The 18,385-nt window shown below is 58.0% G+C and overlaps 1 protein-coding gene across 1 annotated transcript in view; it reads right to left on the bottom strand.

The window, feature by feature from the left end:
* ARID3A (AT-rich interaction domain 3A) overlaps nucleotides 1-18,385 on the bottom strand; it is a 40,897-nt gene that overhangs the window by 20,636 nt on the left and 1,876 nt on the right. The window contains exons 2-3 of the mRNA XM_006101802.3: nucleotides 15,704-16,333; nucleotides 13,722-14,049 (exon numbers count right to left, since the gene is read on the bottom strand). Of these exons, the coding sequence (XP_006101864.1) occupies nucleotides 13,722-14,049; nucleotides 15,704-16,083 (708 nt within the window). The 5' untranslated portion in view covers nucleotides 16,084-16,333. The remainder of the gene's footprint in view (nucleotides 1-13,721; nucleotides 14,050-15,703; nucleotides 16,334-18,385) is intronic.

An 18,385-nucleotide genomic window follows, 5' to 3' on the forward strand; every position in this document is an offset into this window, starting at 1 on the left:
CAGGGGCTTTTAGTGCTTCAACTCACATACTTTTTCTTGAATTTTGGTGAACAAAATATTTATGGAGGTGAAATTCACATAACACAGAATTCACCGATTGAGAGTAAACAATTCAGTGCCATTTAGTGCATTCGCTATATTGCGCAACCACCACCTCTAGCTAATCCCAGAACATTCCATCACCCCCTCCCCCTCCCCTGCCCCCTCCCCTTCCGCAGCCTCTGGCAAACCACTAATCCACTTTTTGTATCTGGATTTGCCTGTTCTTGACAGTTTACATGGAACCACACATTATGTGGCCTTTGTGTCTGGCTTCTCTCACTGAGCACTATGTGTTCAAGGTCCACCCATGTTGTAGCAAGTGTCAGCACCTCACTCCTTTTCATGGCCGCGTAATATTCCACTGTGTGGGCAGGGTCCTGTTGTGTTTATCTGCTCATTGGCGGATAGACACTCGGTTTGTTTCTAAACTTTGGCTCTTGTGAATCATGCTGCTGTGAACCCCTGTGTATAATTTCACCTATTTTAACATCCTTTGGGTTTTGCACAAGAATTGTTTTGCACAAGAATTGACTCACTGTAGTAACTTCCATAAGCAAAACGAAACTACAGTGAAACAAAGTAGGGAAGGTGGCGGGCAGGTTTTTACCCCCCGGTTCCTATAAAACAACCAAGAGCAACCAGGATGGTAGATGACACCTCCTTGCAGCCTCCAGGGGCCGAGGGTCTGAGGGGCTTTCATGCTTTTGCGTCAAGAGCAGGCCGTGCCTCCCCGGCTTCCCTTATCGCTCTCAGGAGAAAAATCCAAACTGCTAGCCTGCCAGGCCCAAAGCCAGCTGGCTCATGATCTCCAACTCTTGTCCCCATGCTCACTTTACTCCACTCACACCAGCCTCCTCACTTCCCCCCACACCCAGTCCTGCCCACCTGGAGTCCCCCTTCTCCAACCTTAGCCTCTCTCAGGCCTGCAGCTCTGACCTCCAAACCAGGCCAACACAACTGTCACGGTCCGTGATTGTGCATTTATTTTGGCTTCTTCCTGTCTTTCTCCTCTTTCTTCCCACCCAGATGAGAGCCCCCAAGGGCATAACTGGGGTCTTGGGGTACTGGGCAAAGACCCTGGTATACAGCAGGAGCCCACTAATGAAGGGAGGAGAGAGCACACTCGCACCGCCTGGGTCTGTCCTCATCTGATGTCCCCCTCCCAGCGCTCCCTGCCCGCCCACTGATAAAAACCCCTCCTCACATTATGGGACACTGGTGAGGCCCTTCACAGCCGCCCAACAGGGATGACTCAGCACGCACAGCCGTTGCCAGGGCCCCAGGTGCTGGGAGTAGCGTCCCTGGGGGCCTCTCAGCCTCCCCCATTCACAGAAACGCCCACAGCTGCTGATGGGAGGGGGCTGGTGGGGCAGAACCCCACAGCCTCCTGTGCCTACTGTGGGATCAGGAAAACTGCAGAGGGCAGAGGGCGACCAGGTTCACACCAGCCACCTGCTAGGTGCTCGATCCACCCTTTTCAACGTGCATCAGGGCAGGGCGTCCAGGGCCCAGTGTGCACACTCCTCACCCAACAGCATGAGGCCCAGAGATGGCAAAACTGAGCCCTGAGGCCAGGTCTTGCCCGCTCCCACACAGACCCCAGAGCAGGGACAGACAAACGGACGAATGAGTAAAATATCGGAATGGGGCTCAGTGAGGCTGAAGAACCTGGAGTCTGAAACCTTCCCTGCCCTCAGCCCTCGGTTTACCTATCACGAGGGAGGTGCTGAGCAACGTGATCAGGAAGCCGTCAAAGCAGCCTCGCAGCTCCAAGGGGCAGCAGGACTCCGGCCTCAGAAGGCCGGCCCAGGCGGGCACTGGAGGGTTTGAATTTGAAACTCCCAGGACACCGCATAGAGGAGGTGGAGACTGAGTGAGAGCTGTCAGCCCACGGGGCTTTGGCCAGGACAGACCAGCAGCCATTACTGAGCACCTGTAGGTCAGGCCAATGCGGGGCTGCTGAGGATGCAGTGCGTTTCAGAGAATCCAGATGCCCTTGGGCCCCAGGCCAGCCAGGGAGATGACCAGCAGGCGGAAATCCCATGGGAGCTGGGTCTTCTGAAGGGGGGAGGGCAGAGTTGATGGCTGTAGGGGCTTAATCAATGTCTGTGGGACTTCAGGCCCCTCCCAGGAGTTACCCCCCCCCCCCCCGCCCGCACCTGACCCTGAGGGCACCCCCACCGGCCACTTGGCCCTTTCGCTTCCTGTCAGCGCTCCAGGCAGGGCCTCGTCCACGCAGATGCTGCAGGGGCCCCGCCCGGCCTGAAGGAAATTGGGGAAGTGATTCTAGGCAGGGCAGCAACATCTGTCTGCTCCGGCACCCCTCCCCAACTGGCCACACGTCCTTTCTGTGAAAAGAAATAGCACCCGCACCCACCACAGATATTAATAAAAAGCTCTAGAAACAAGTCACAGAATCGCACACACGAAGGCAAATCTTTCTGGATTTCCGGAACGCAAGGGTCTGGAGTAGGGCCCTGACCCCCAAACCCTCTCCTGTTCTCGTCAGCCTTGCCTATGACCAGGGCCATCTGTGAAGTGGGCAGGGGTGCACCTGGGCGTCCAGGTGAAGATGAGGGACTCATGGGAAGCAGGGTCTACAGGGCGGAGGGTCTGGCTTTAGGAAGATGGCTGGGGGAGGGGCAACAGGAGGAAACACCTTGGTGGCAGGACAAGGCTGGTGGCCCACCAGCCCCACGTCACAGTGGGGAACCTAAGGCCCACAGGGGATACCAGCAGGCCCGGCATCGAGGAAACGCTCAGGACAGGGATCAGCAGACACTTCCAGGAAGGGGAGCAGAGGGTGGGCGTCCCAGGCTGTCATGTAAACGGCAGACAAATCCAGGGGGCCCCCTACCCACAGCCCTGGCCCTAGCTGACCACTATCCACTTTACAGACAGGGAAACAGAGGTACTGAGAGAACACCATGAAGATGGACTCAAACCCAGGTGGAGCCCAGACAGCCCCTCGGTGCCTCTGGGATGGCTGCAGGGTGCACCGCCTCATCAGCCTCACCAAGTGGGGAGGAACCCCTGCCCCCAAGAGCCTCGCACTCAGGGGCTCTGGGCCAAGGCTCAGGGTCAGGGAGCCCCAAATCCAGAGTCTGCCTCCTCCCCTTCAGCAATTACTAATCGGATGTTCCACGCTGACCCTGGGGCATTTCACAGGGGATTCCAGGCCTGCACAACCCAAACATGACAGTCTCGTGATCCTGAACGCCGGCCTGCAGAGGCCTGGGTCCAAGCCCTGCGCCCAGGGCCCGGCACCCGGGAATTAAAAATCTTGTCCTGGGTTTCCTCAGAAAGGAACCAGCCCTGTTTCCCTGCAGTTGGGCCCCCAGGCAGTCCCAGAACACACCAGAGGGACTTTCCCAGTGGTTGGAGCTGTGCAGAAAGCTCTACCTGGCCAGGGAGTGAGGTCCCCGTCACTCCCAGCCCAGGTTCTCCGAACAGACACCCAGCCAGTGCCAGCAGCTTCAGGAGTGGGCGGCCAGGGGACAGGCGCCACCGTGCCCAGCCGAGCTGACCTGGTCCCCTGTGACGGACAGCAGCAGATACAGCAGGAAGGAACAAGGCTGCCTCCCGCCTCCCACCCAGGAGTCAAGAGCAGGGGTCCTCAAACTTTTTAAACAGGGGGCCAGTTCACTGTCCCTCAGACCGTTGGAGGGCCGGACTATAGTTTAAAAAAAAACTATGAACAAATTCCTATGCACACTGCACGTATCTTCTTTTGAAGTAAAAAAACAAAACAGGAACAAATACAATATTTGTATTTGCATGTGGCCCGCGGGCCATAGTTTGAGGACCCCTGGTCAAGAGGAAGGGGCCCCAGTGGGCTCAGGCCCTGGAGTGCCCACAGGGAACACCCAAGGAAGCCTCTGCCAGACCCAGGCCAAGGGCAAGAAACAGGAACTTGATGACCCATGTTGGTGGCCAGTAGCCTCAGGGTGCCGCAGGAGGGGGACCCCCACTCCTAGAACATCCCCACTTCCTTCAGAAAATTCTCCTGAAGGGAAGCGTGGAGGAGAGAGGAGATGCCAGCTGGGCAGCCCTGGCAAGCCCTTGACTGGCACCCACCACATCCCGCCCCTCCTCCTCCTCCAGGACACTAGGTAAACGGTAACCAGTAACGATGACGATGAAATGCCAGCAGCCAGCCATCTGCATCTCTGTAAGGCTAGGCTCTACCCTGCATGGTGATGACAACGAAATGAATAACCCAGAAGTGACTACAGGCCCCACTTCCCTTCCAAGAATCGGGCACCCATTAGTAGTCGCTGAAGGGGACGGGGAGGGGGAAGGTAGGCCAATGGCTGAGCAGGGCGGGGAGAGGGTGGCACCCATGCACACCCATCCACAGGGCACTCGCCAGCCTGCTGGCCCTGGGAAAGTGGCAGTTGAGTAGGAATTATGGGGCAACGGAAGGGCGGGGAGGTAGGGGGGATGGGTGGGCGGGAGGGATACAGAGAGGGAAAGAGACAGAGAGGCATGGGGGAGAGACAGCAAAACCAGGAGGCTCCATTAACAGACAGACGCAGTCAGGGTCCCAGCCCCCTGGTTGTCCCCTGGCCTGCCAGCCCCCATCAGAGAAGCTGACCCAGCCTGCATCTCAGGGAAGAATTCACGGAGCTGATCATAGAAGGGGATTAAATAAGAACAGAAGGAAGGGGCAGCCAGCCCCTGCCTGGTCTGCAATGGGGGGCCCTTTAGTGTTGGGGGCTTGGAGCCTGGGCAGGTGCCCTCTCGGGTGGGGGCCTCCCAAGCCCGGAAGAGCCACATTTGTAGCGATGAGCTCAGACCACTATTCGGGGCGGGGGTTTGGGAGCACAGCCTAACAGGGCAGAGGCCAGGGTGACCATGGGGCAGACCCTGCATGGGGCACAGCACTGAGGCACATGGCCCCTCCTGGCCACGCCAGCCTGGAGAGAGATGGCAGACAACCCCCCAGGAGACCAGCAGAACTCACACCACTTCAACGACTCCACCCCGACAGAAACCGCCAGCCCCGACCCCACCCAGAGAGCCACACAGCCCCCCAACCTGGACCTCTATGCGGCTCACAGACCCTGCTGATGTGCCCACGGCTCTGCCCACCCTAATGTGGTCTCCCAGTACACACCTGGACACGCCCGTCCACCCAGACACAGACACACAAACACAGACACACCCTTGTTTTCTGGCTCGAAGATAATGGCCCCAGACAGCCTGCCCTTGGCCGCCGTGCTCACCTGGCCCACTGGGTCCCCCGCCCCCACCCCCACACCAGGCTGTAAGAGGATAGCAACTCCTGTCTGTTTTCTTTCTTTTTTTGTTCCTGTCTGTTTTCTTTCTTTTCTTTTTTTTCCCCCTGTCTGTTTTCTTTACAGATTCGTCCCCGGTGCCCAGAATGGGGGCTGGTACACAGCAGGTGCTCCATGCATATTTGTGGAAGGACCGGGCGCAGCCACGTGCACACAGGTGCACAGCCTGACTTTCTGCCTGAACCCAGTCCCACGACCTCATGGGTGGGACAGTAGGGGTCTCCTTGACTCAACCCAATTCCCAAAGCAGAGTGGGCAGCTGGTGGGGGCCGGGCCGTGCACATCATGTGCCGAGCAGGCCCTGGCTCCCTCCTGAAAGCGCCCATCCGAGCGCCATGTCAGGGGTCCAAACCTTCTTCAGGTTCTGAATTATGTCCTGGGGTGGCCTTAAACAGTGATTCATTCTCTCACGGTTCCAGGGCCAGATGGTCCCGGGGCCAGACAGCTGAAATCAAGGCGTCCCCCTCCCTCCCAAGGCTCCAGGGAAGGTCCCTCCTGCCCCTCCCAGTTTCCTGGGGCTCCAGTGTCCCTGGGCTTGTGGCAGCATCACCCTGACCTCTGCCTTCTCTTCCCGTGGCTGTCTGTCTCCCTGGTGTGTCTCCTCTTCTTATAAGGACACCTGTCCTTAGACTCCAGTCTGACCTCATCTTAACTCAGCCGTGGGCAAACTACGGCCCTCGGGCTGGATCCGGCCCGTTTGAAATGAATAAAACTAAAAAAAAAAAAAATACCGTACCCTTTTATGTAATGATGTTTACTTTGAATTTATATTAGTTCACACAAACACTCCATCCATGCTTTTGTTCCGGCCTCTGGTCCAGTTTAAGAACCCATTGTGGCCCTCGAGTCAAAAAGTTTGCCCACCCCTGTCTTAACTAATTATATCTGCAAAGACCTGTCTCCTTCGTCTGGGAGGACAGAAGTGCGTCCCAGATCCGCTTCTGCGGGGGCCCCTGGGGCCGAGGGGCTTGCAAGGGTGGCGAGCGGTACTGACACACCTTCCCTGGCCCCCACCCCTCAGCCCCATGAGACCCCTGCCAGCCCCGACCACGGTGCAAGGCCAAGTCCTGAGCTGAGGCCTTCAATAGGCAGGCTGGTTACCATTTAACCCTGTGACCCCTAATTGTCCTCTGGCCGAATGCAGCCAGGCAGTCAGAAAAGGGGCGGTCTGCACCCCGCCCCCACGCATGACCACCCACCAGCCAGTACCCCCAGCTGCTCCCCTGACCAGGCATGGAGTGCAACCTGACATGGCGACAGCATCTGTGATGGGGGTGCGGGGCTATCACAACAAAGGGTGAGGGGGACTCCCCACCAATCACTATAGGTGGTGCTGGCTGTGGGAATTAGAACGTGTAGGGGGTTGAAGGGCCTTTGTGTCAAGTGTAAAAACTGAGGCACAGAGTGGGCCAAGCCCTGGACCAGAGAGGGCACAGCCCTGCCTAAGATCACACAGCACACGAGGGGAAGGAATCGAGCAGGGTGGTGGGAGTCTCCACGGCCCCTGGGCCCTGTCAGCGCTGCAGTCCGATCCACTGCAGGCAGGCGAGGGCAGCTGACCAATGTGAACCACTGACCAGGGGACCTGACTTTCTGGTTACAGTTAATGGGCACCACCGAGACCTCACGCCGCACAGGGCAGGGGAGCCCAGCGGCGGCAGGCACGCAGGCCCACACACAGGCACCTGTGGGAGCCGGCCGTGTGTAGGTGCTCTCACACGTGTGTGCTTGCAGACCCCCACCTACACGGCCAGGTGCAAACAAAGCCACAGGAGACTGTCAGCCCATCACATATAGACACAGGAGCACTCTAGGCACCGGAGTCAGCACATTCCGGGACACCCAGTCACCCCCAGGTGTGTCCGGACCCCAGGGCGGACTCAGCAACATGTCCACATGAGTTGGAGACACGTCACATGGTAAGCACATGCAGACACACACACACATCAGGACTTGAGCATGTGCCCAAGATGACAGATCCACATAGAAGATGCGCCCTGGCCAGTGTGACTGAGTTGGTTGGAGCGTCGTCCCGTACACCAGAAAGTGGCGGGTGGATTCCAGGTCAGGGCACATACCCAGGTATCGGGTTCAATCCCGTCGGGGTGCAGTGCGGGAGGCAACCGATTGGTCTTTCTCCCTTACATCAATATTTCTCTCCCTCCCCCCGCCTACTTCCTCTCTATAAAGTTAATTAAAAAAAAAAAAAGATGCCGCAGATGGGTCTACATGGCCTCAGAACACACACACACACACACATGAAAGCCACGCACAAGGCACAAGCACAGGCGTGTGTTACGCACAAGAGGGTTCAAATGTCCCCGGGCCCTAGCTCTGGCAAACAGACTCGGACACTCTCAGGGCCCTGGGAAGACGGGACCCCACAGCCCACGGAACCATATGCACCACCACGTCCCCACACCCACGTGCACACGCACACACCCTGCCAGCGGGCGGCCCCACGTGGCTCACCCACGCTCATTCCCTGCTGGGCGCTCGGGAGGACACTGCCTGCCAGGCACCGCTCCCTCCGTCAGCCGCGTGTGTTATTAGAGAGCGTGAGGCGTGGCTGGGCACTTGGCAGCGCCACCAGGGTGGGGAGCTGGCAGTGGGCGTGGGGCCAGGCCACAGCGGTGACCCCATGGTGGTGACCCTGTGGCTGGGTGACAGCATAGGGGCCAGATAAGGTTCTTCCGGCTGAGTCAGTGTGGTTCCCAGGGCTGGCACGGGCAGGGGCATGGTGCCAGGGGCTGGCGGGCAAGCACCCTCCCCGCACCCGCCATGACCCAGCTGGCTCTGAGCCAACAGCCACAGCAGCTTTGATGAGGCAGGCGCTGCCCTAGGCAGGGAGGGCTGGGCTCCCCAGGGGCTTCCCAATACCCCTCCCCACCCCTTTGAACACGGCCCAGGACTCCCAGCGCCTCGGGAAGACACCTGGTGCCAGAGCTGGCTGGCCCAGCACCCACGGGGCCTGGCCCCTGGCCCACTCGGTCTCAGAACCCAGTGTCTGACCTGGCCTTTGCCCAGGCTGTGTCCTTTCCCTGGAGTGCCCTCCTCCACTGGGAAGATTCCTACTCATCCTCTGTCCCCATCCAAAAGGCTCAGCTGTGACGCCGGCCGCTCACCTCTGCCTGGCCCATGGCTCCTGAAGAGGCCTCCCAGCATCTCCCCCACCCCCCACCTAAATCCTGCCAAGACCGCCTGTGAGCCTACTTCTGGTTTGCCCTAATATTCTTCCCACCTCTTCCCTCCCCCTTTATGTTCCAGCCACGCTATTCCAAGAAGCAAACCCTACCCTTCTCTGCCCACCTGGCAAACTTTTTCATGCCCTGCAAAGCCCCCGCTCCAATGCCCCTTCCTCTGGGCAGCCTTCCTTCCAATCCTCTTCCTCTAGCCCAGCCCTGACCCCCTTAGGACTGGGGATACCTGTGTCCTGATCTATATTCCCCAGCCTGGGGGGCTGCCAGGCAGGATAGAGAAAATGTCTGCCACCTCCTCCCTGAGCCCCAGCAATTCCAGCTCCCACCCCACCCCGCCCCACCCCTCCCGACACGGCCCCAAGCAGCTCCAGTCAGGCCAGAGACGTTCACTGCAGTGTTTACAACAAGGAAACAGAGAAACAGACCAGCACTGGTGTCAGCCCCACAAGGGAACGCTGCATGGAGCTAACAAAAACCAGGCAACTAGGGACATTCTCATACGACAGTCAGATGCTGAGTGATGAGGGCATGAAAACACCTGCAAAATGCAGTGTCCAGAGACAAACGGCAGGGGAGGGGGGTTAGAGAGCAACCAAAGGACTTGTAGGCATGCATATTAGCATAACCAATGGACACAGACACTGGGGCGGTGGGGGCTTGCCCAGGGTGGGAATGGCTTGGGGGGGCGGGGCGGTGGTTAAGCAGGGGGGGGGGGAGACATATGTAAAACTTTAGACTATAAATAAAAAAAACAAAAGCAGTGTCCAGCTGAGCAATGGGTGGGACCACCCACATCTCTGAAAGGTCACATGTCTGGGCACACGTGGGTAGATAAAGGCCCGGAAAAACCATGGCTGACACCGGCCAGTTTGGGGTGGGGGCTGTCAGCCTCAAGCGTCGATGGAAGCAGTCCATGTTCTCTCCCCACAAGAATGGTGTCTAGTGTTAATTCTGGAACAAAAAATGAACTTTAAAACATGTCCTCTAGGAATCCACTGGGCCCTGTCTTTGGGGTTCGTGGGTTCGCCCGGGACGCAGAATTAAAACCTTTCCTTTTCTTTCTAAAAAAAAAAACCCCCAAAAACAAAAATCACGGTCCTCTAGTTGAGGACACCTTCTGGAAGACCCATGGCTTCTTCACCTCCCAGTCCCTAAACCCATACCCAGCGCCACATGTGTCAGAGAGGAGGACACCCCTGGAATAAATGGGCCCCAGGAGGCCCGGGGGTGGGGGAGGCCAGATGGGGCCCTTGGTGAGGCGGCAGCCAGCGGCCTCTTGGGGCTGCTGGTGGCTATTTCTGCCCAAGTGCCCACTGTGTCCAGGCACTGGGTCCTGAGACCTCAGTGTGACGCCTTGGACCAGCTGCTGCCGTTTCAGATGAAGGAGACGGAGGCTCGGTAAAGCTGCCAGGCTTCCCTTCAACCCCGTAGCCAGTGGCCCCGGCCCCTTGCCGGTCCATCCACTCCCCCAGGAATGCTCTGGCAGGTGCTGGGCCAGGTTACCCTGGAATCCAATCCCAGCTCTGACACCTCCCCCAGGGCAAGGGCCTCAGTTTCCCCATTTGCACAACAGGGGCCATGGCAATGCCTCCCCCGCGGCATCAAGAGGATACACATGAGGCATACGTGAGCCGTGCCATCTGCTGCCTGCGGCACAGTTAAGCGACATATATTAGGCAAAACTGTCATCTCTGCATCTCTGACCTCCTTTACAGGTTATGTGGTGAACAGACATTACCTTGGAAAGCAGGGAAAAGTAGCCCAACATTTAATGCAAATCGAAACCACCATTGAGATGCCAGGGGACTCCCACCCACACACACGGCTGGAACCAGGCATGACAGGTGCTGGTGAGAACTGGGAGAAACTGGAGCCTCATGCACGGCAGGTGGGATGCAAAATGGGGCAGAGCTGTGGCCAGCGCTCAGCAGCTCCTCGACACATCAAACGCAGAGTTACCATCTGAACCAGAAAGCCCACTGCTAGGTGCACACCCAAGACAAGTGAAAACCTATGTTCACACAAAAACCTGCACATGAACATGCATGTTCACAGCAGCACGATTCCCCACTGCCCAGAGGTGGAAGCCACCCGAGTGTCCGCCCACGGAGAAGTGGACAAGCACAATGGGACCCATCCACACTCTGGAATATCACTCGGCCATGAAAAGGAGCGGAGCACCGACACTCACTACAGTGGGGATGGACCTTGAACACATGGCGCTCAGTGAGAGAAGCCAGACACCCAAGGCCACACAGCGTGTGATTCTATTTATGTGAAATGCCCAGGACAGGCACATCCACGGAAAATGGGTCAAGGGCTGGGGAAGGGGATGAGGGGAACTGCTAAAGGGGATGCAACTCCTTTCTGGGGGATGAAATGTCCAAAAATTGATGTGGTGATGGGCGCACAACCCTGTGAATATACTAAAAACCAGTGAATTGCACCCTTTAAATGGGTGAATTATGTACCATGCAACTTTTCTATCAATAGAGCTGTTTGAAAATGCCAACACTGATTTGAGTTCTTAAGACAAAGGGTTCAAATCCTTTAGCGGCTGAAGATCTGTGAGGAGGAGTTTGCCGATTTAAAATCCCACAATGGCACTTTCTAAAGCCCACGCATGGCCGTGTCGGTGACAGGAAGCCACCAGGATGTCACCAGATGCCACATCCGACGCCAGGAGGCTGAGATCCTAATCACGGCCTGTTACACACCCTCATCCCCAGCCAGCAGCTCCGGGTGAGCTTCATGAGAGTACGTGTCTGGGGGGGTTTCCAGGTTTTCCAGGAAAGATTTTGTGGTCACGAGCCCACTGCTCCTGGCCCCTCCCCAGCCTGGCTGCCCCCAGACCTATAGCCGACAGTGAAACGTCAAGGCTGTCGAGGGTTTCAGGGCAGAAGTCAGGCCCTGCCAAGATCAGGGAGGAAGAGGCAGAGATGATGCCAAGTGGATGGCCGGCCGGCTGGCTGCCACGTGCCAGGAAGGGGGTGGGGCAGCGCCAGAGTCAACACGGCCCCCAACATCTGCCAAGCTGGCTGGGCCCAAGCCACTATTGACACTGGCTGCACAGGTGCCTGGCTAGCTGGGTGGGCAGGCAGCACCGGCAGCAGGACCTGCCATAAACGGGCAAAAATAAGCTCCAGCACCAGAGGGCAGGCCCCCGGTGGCCCCAAACCTCCCTCAGCCCACCTCATCTCGGAATACAGGCCCATCGCCTCTGGGACCCAGACCAGTAGTGTCTGGCTCCTATGCCCAAGCCAAGCCGGGTCCCACCGCAGGGCCTTTGCACGGGCTGTTTCCTCTGCCAGGCGCACCATTCCTCCATGTGTGTGCCTGGCTCCTTCTCCTACAAGGCTCAGCCCAAAGGTCACGTTCTAGGAGGCTCGCTGCTTCCTCTAAAAATGCCGACCACACCCATGTTATTATCCATTACTGGTTTACTGACCTTCTCCACCCACAACAGAAAGAAACCATGAGAGTGAGTTTGTAACACTGAAGCTCCCTGACCGTCTGGCCTCAGAAACTGTGACCTGACCCTGTGTATCCCCAGACATCACCGTCACGTCCCCGACAAGTGGGACAATGGCTCCGGAGGCTCTTTGTTCCTGACATGCGAAAAGGTCTTTGGGGTCAGGGCTTCTAGCCCCTGTCCCCACCTGGCCTGACCACCAACGCCCCCCCCCCCCATCAGTGTTGGGGCCTGGGGAGCAGGGGTTCTGTCAACCTCTGATGCCCCGAGGGCCGCACAACCTCGCCCCTCCCACCTGGCTGTGATGCTGTGAGGCAGGAGGGTCTGTCCAGCTGTGACTCCCAGCCTGAGGGCTGTGTGCAGGGCAGACAGCAAATATTTGGTGGCTAAGTAAACACGACTCGCCTACAACATGTCCGTCTGTGTTACGTTGAACCCAGAGGACGCCAGGGGCTCGGAGTCTGCAGAACCTGCTTCCAACACCATGCCTGTTTTCTCACCTACAAAATGGGGTGAGCGGCCACCTAGCAAGGGTTTTCTTCCCAAAGGGAGGGAAACTGAGGCAGGGAGCAGGGTGGGGCCGTCAGTCCTCCATGCAGGTTCAGGCTGGTGGCCACATTCAGGGGGTGTTTAACACCCTCTCCCGTCCTTGAAGCTGGCCTAGCCAACCCTGCGGTACCAACCCTCCCGCCTTCCCACCTCCTCCATCCCTGTCACTCCCAACACAGCCCCCATGGGTCCAATTTCCAGTTCTTTGCTTCATCGGTGAGTTTTCTGATGGCCTGAACGCAAGTCTCTGAGGGCTCCTGAGTCCCAGCATCCTCTTCTCCAAGTGAAGCAGAGAGAGAAGCTACTGGCTCTGAGTCCCTAGAGACCAGCGCAGGGTAGCCGGGCTTCACCTCCCTCTGGGAGGGGCTCGCAGCCAATCCTGGAGCCGGCATCTGGAAGGGAGCTACCCGGAGGCCACTCTCGGGTGCCATCATGTTCACAGCCCCGCGGAGCCCCAGCAAGGCTGGGCTCTGGGCCAGGGAGGCCAGGTCCCCTCCAGCCACTCCTAGAGGTCGGGGCAGGGCCCAGCTGGCCGAGGATGGAATGCAAGCCCCACTGGCCGCTGAGGCCGCCATCTGGTTTCCATCTGCCCAGCCCAGCTCGGCCCAACTTCAAAGGATGCCCCGCCCGGCCACTTCCTCTGCCCTGGCCGCCCTTGGAAAGGCACCAGAATGGCCTGCTTCCTCCCCGCCTCTCCAGAGCCCCAGGGTGCTTGGCCGTCCACACCAACCACACAACGTGGACACCTCCTGCTCAGCCAACCGCCTGGGCCTCAATCTACTGAACTCCACTCAGGAGGCCGGACCGACAAGGCCTCCAGCCCCACGTCACCGGGTCACACCCACAAACGAGGCCCGGCTAGGTCACTGCACAGCCTCTGCCTGGGCCATTCCCTCCACTCTGAACCCGTCTCCTCGCTCTGTCCCCCTGCTTGTCCTTCTGGTGCAGACACTAAGAGCCCCCACTTCTCTCTCCTGGCTTGCGTCCCCCATATTAATGCATTCAACAGCCAGCCCACCCATGGGATCCCTAGCATCCAGTTGGCACTTGTAGGTGGGAGGTAAAAGCCAGCCATCGGGCCAGTTGGAAGAACCCAAGTAACAGCCAGGTGGGCCCTGCCTCCACTGTCCCCATTACGGCACATGACACATGACCTACCTGCTTGAACTGCTCCTCATACGTCCAGTCCCCGTGGTCAGGAGGCTGCAGCTGGGGTACCACGTGGGCAGCCCCTCCCGGGTGGGCTGGGCCGGCCCCTGGGCGCTCCTGGCTGCCCAGCACCCGGGGCCCACCGTCACCACCGCGGAAGGCCTGGGGCAGCTGGGCCTTGTGGGGGAACAGGGCTGCAGGGCCCAAGCCAGCAGAGCCCGGGGGCCCGAGCCCCTCCTCATCCTCATAGTCTTCCTCCTCTTCCTCCTCGTCCTCATCCCCCAAGTCTTCCTCCAGCTCTTCCTCCTCCTCTTCCTCCTCTTCCCATTTTGGCTTCCTGGGGCAGGCAGAGTGCAGAGGTCAGGAGAGAAGGCACCAGCTCACCCCTGTCCCAGGGCAAAGCCGGCTCCTCATCCTAGACTGGGTTTCCTCTCTCAACACGGGGAGGTTGGGCCTCACCTGCCCCAGCTGCTGAGAGGGTCTGGAAGCAGAGCATGGGCCATACACCTCTTGGTCCCAGTTAGCTCTGACCAAACTGTAGCTATTCCTTTGACATAAACCCCAGTCCCTGCCTAGTGCTAACTGGCTCCCCCTCGCCTCTCCCTGCTGCACCAGCTGCCTTGCTGAGCCTTGAAAATGTTAAGCTGGTTCCTTCCTTAGGGCCTCTGCTCAGGCTGTTCCCTCTACTCGGCATGCTGTTCCAGGCTTCCTGGCCTTTCCTAGGGACTGTCACTACTTTGCCCATCATTCTAGGAAATTAATGCTGGCCCCAACCACCCCCCTCCCTAGCACCTCTGCTTCATTTTCTTGACAGCCCCAATCACAGCCTGCATTTGCCCCACTTCTTTGCTTTTTAAAGTCTTCCCGCCATAGCTGATTTGGCTCAGTGGATAGAGCATCAGCCCTGGGTTCGATTCCGGTCAAGGGCACATACTTTGGTTGCAGGCTCCTCCCCGGCTCGGGGCTTGTGCAGGAGGCAACCAATTGATATCGCTCACATCGATGTTTCTGTCTTTCCCTCTCTCTTCCACTCTCCCTAAAAATCAATGGAAAAATATCCCTGGGTGAGGGTTAACCAATAAAAAGTTTTCCCAGTGCCCTGGCTGATATGGCTCAGTTGATTCGAGCATCGTCCCAAACACCAAAAGGCAGCGGGTTTGATTCCCAGTCAGGGTACATACCCAAGTTTTGGATTCGATCCCTAGTTGGGGTGCATATAAGAGGCAACCGATTGATCGATGTTTCTCTCTCTCTCTCTCCGCCTTTCTCTTTCTCTCAAATCAATTTTTAAAAAATTTGTTAAGTCTTCCCAGAAAGATCCCACTGGGGTCCCACCAGCACCCAGTTCAGGGTCCACATTGGACTCCTGTGAAACACAGACCCCAGTGAGCCAACTAATGCCCACCCTGTGCCAGTCCTACCCAGTCCACCAACTTTATCTGCCCCTGATGTTGGATCTGCTGTAGCCTCGCTGGGTGATGGGGCCACTGGGCGTGTGTGGCTAGTTCTGTTTAAATTAAGATGAAATAAAGCTACAAACACTAATCCTCAACCACATCTCTGAACTGGCCACATTTCACATTCAGTAGCCACTTATGACTAGACAGTGCATGTGGAGAACATGTCCACTGCCATCCAGAACATTCTAAAGCAGTGATGGCGAACCTATGACACGCGTGTCAGAGGTGACACGCAAACTCATTTTTTTGGTTGATTTTTCTTTGTTAAATGGCATTTAAATATATAAAGTAAATATAAAAAATATACATCTTTGTTTTGCTATGGTTGCAAATATCAAAAAATTTCTATATGTGACACGGCACCAGAGTTAAGTTAGGGTTTTTCAAAATGCTGACACGCCGAGCTCTAAAGGTTCGCCATCACTGTTCTAAAGGGTGGCACTTCCGTAGGGAGCTTTGTCCTGCCCTTACAACTCTGTCACCAAAACCTAGACACCATTCAGTGCACAAAGCCCTCAGACCCTCACTCACAGGTCATCATCAGAGCCCATATCCTCGAAGTGCCCATCGCCTTCGGCATGACCTGGCGCCTCCCTGCCTCGGCCAGGTGAGCCTGGTTGCCCCTCCTGGGCAGTGTCCTCGTCCTCTGAGCTGGGGGGCCTGTCCTCGGAGCCACCGGGGCTTGGTGCAGATCCGAGGCCAGCGGCAGCAGCCCGCATGGCGGCCAGGGCAGCCATCTGTGCCTGCTGCATTCGGGTGTTCTCGGGGTCTCTGTCCTCGTCCGAGGCAGCCTTGGAGAGGGCTGGGGGGCCACCAGGGGGCTCAGGCAGCAGTGGCTGCCGGGCCTCCAGCTCCTGGCGTGCCCGCTGCTGCCGCTGCAGGAGCGTCTCCATCACAGCCTGCAGCTTCATGGCCCTGCGGGCTGGGCCGCCCCGGGCACCAGGGGTGGGTGGCAGGGGCGGCCCCTTCGGGGAGGGGGCCCGGCCGCACTGCAGTGTGGGGGCCGCGGGGGAGCCGGGGCAGTGCAGGGTGGCGGAGGGTGGGGGCCACTCGGCTCAGACTGAGGGCTGGTAGGGCATGCCAACAGGCAGCACCTCCTTCTCACTCCGGGCACGAAGGAGCAGCGGCTGGCATCCAGTTCATTCACGTGTTTGCAGAAACCTGAGGGCAGTAAGAGAGACTGTCAAACCACAGTGAGTTCCTTAGCGTCATCCTCCCCACTGAGGTTGGACTGCAAAGGCCTCTGGGAAAATCCCTCCCATCCACTCCCATCAGGGAGCAAACCTGGAGGGCTCCTTGGAGGTGGAGAAGCACACTCTCCCCATCTCCCCTTCCTCTGTCCACCTTGGGAAGCACTGTTACCCCGCACTGGACTCCGGAGGATCTCAAGGCAGCCCCACAGAGAAATATGCAGTCGCCAACTGCACCTCCCAAGGACCCGTGTGGATTATTGCTTCATAAACAGAGCAGAGGACAAGGCATTCCTGGCCTCTGATTGGCTACAGCTGCCTGCTGGGCACCAGAACCAATGGGTTCTGGGTTCTGATTCCAGGTTCTAGGTGCTGGTGCTGGCTGGCCCAGAGGGCTCCAGGTACCCTCCTCTCTCAGGCTAACGGACAATGGCTGGCCCAGACTGTGCTTGCTGCATATGGATCCTGAGCTAAACCTCCCCCACTCATGCTCTCAGCCCTAAGCCTCAATCTCTCTGGACCTCAGTTTCCCCAGATGGAGAATGGTGCCCTAACTGCATCCACCTCGCTGGGCTCAGGCAGAGATGAAGTGAGTTTATGATGGTGAATTTGGGTACAAAATAGGCACCACATCATGTCAGTGTCAGGGAAGGAGGGGCTAGGTTGTCCCAATTCCGTGGATGAGGGAAACTGAGGCTCGGAGATGCCCTACTAACAGGTGTCTGGGTGCCATGAGAGCCTCCCACACTGCTCCCGTGTGCTCTCTGCAGGGGGCTTCCCCTGCACTTCGGGACCCCAAGTGGGGTCAACATCCCAGAATGCAATGTGCTGCCTGGGGTCCCTTCAGATCACCACCAACCCTAATGGCCAGGGCCTGCGGCAGACTCCGGAGAGGGATGTCCCAGAGCCTGGCACAACCTGGCTCCACCGGGACAGGAGGACGGGCTCTCACCCCAGCCCCCCACCCAAGCCAGGCCACATCCCCACCCACCCAAGGCGCCAATAAAACAAATGGACAGAACTCATCAGGCCTGGTGGTGACATCCCAGATGCTACAGCTCAGGGACAGCGGGGAGGGCAGGAGGGTCCAGGAGGCGGCCCTAACCCAGCAAATGAACCTCCTACGGCTCTTAGCCACTCATGGGGCAGAAGGGTCTCACACAGGTGGGGCCAGTGGGCAAAGGCAGGGGCTCCTCGTTCCAGCTGATGCCATGTCCCCACGATGGTGACCAGCTAAAAGGAGCCTGACACCACGTCCACTTGCAGTGTAGGCCCCTCCCAAACGCCCCAGTCATGGGAGAGGCCCTCTACCTTCTCCTGGACCAGCCACTCATTACTCAGACCCCCTGGGGCCTCCGGGGTAAAAGGGCAATGGGGGGCAGGTGAATGGCCCCTGTAAAAAGTGGGAAGGGGCACCCCCCCAAGACCTCAGTATCCAGCAGGGGCAGTGGTCCCTGGGCACAAAGACCCTCTCAGAGACCACAGTGCTGGCGAGTAACCAGGACCGCAAAGCAGCACCCAGCACCCCCTCCCCCGCGGCAGTCACCCCCCCCCAGCTCCCAAAGTGCTGAGGGGACACTTCTCACCCAGTGTCCAGGGCCCACTGCCCCTCCCCCACTTTTGACAACTTCAGGACAAGCCCCCTCCCAAGGAAACGCTCCAGGCAATGCCCCCCACCTCTTTGGGAGAGGGCATAAGGAAGAGGGCCAGAGATAGACACCTCCCCCTCCAACCTGCCCACCCTGGCCTGTTCGGTTTTATGCACCCTTCCAGTGTCACGGCCGGTGAGGGTAATGTATCTTGGGCAGGGCCTTTACCACCACGGCCTTCCAGAAGCCTGATGGTAATTCTCTGGGGACCACTAGATGCCAGAACAGAGGAGGGAAGAGGGTAGCTATTTCCCTATATCTGGTTTGGGCCTCTTCTCCTCCAGCTTATCTGAGCATTATGGTGTCTAGCAGGTGGAAGAAGAGAAGATATAATACTTCTCATCTATAATCTCTCAATGCGTTGCGAGAGTAGG

This window comes from Myotis lucifugus, unplaced genomic scaffold, assembly GCF_000147115.1.
Source record: "Myotis lucifugus unplaced genomic scaffold, Myoluc2.0 scaffold_383, whole genome shotgun sequence".
NCBI classification, from domain to species: domain Eukaryota; kingdom Metazoa; phylum Chordata; class Mammalia; order Chiroptera; family Vespertilionidae; genus Myotis; species Myotis lucifugus.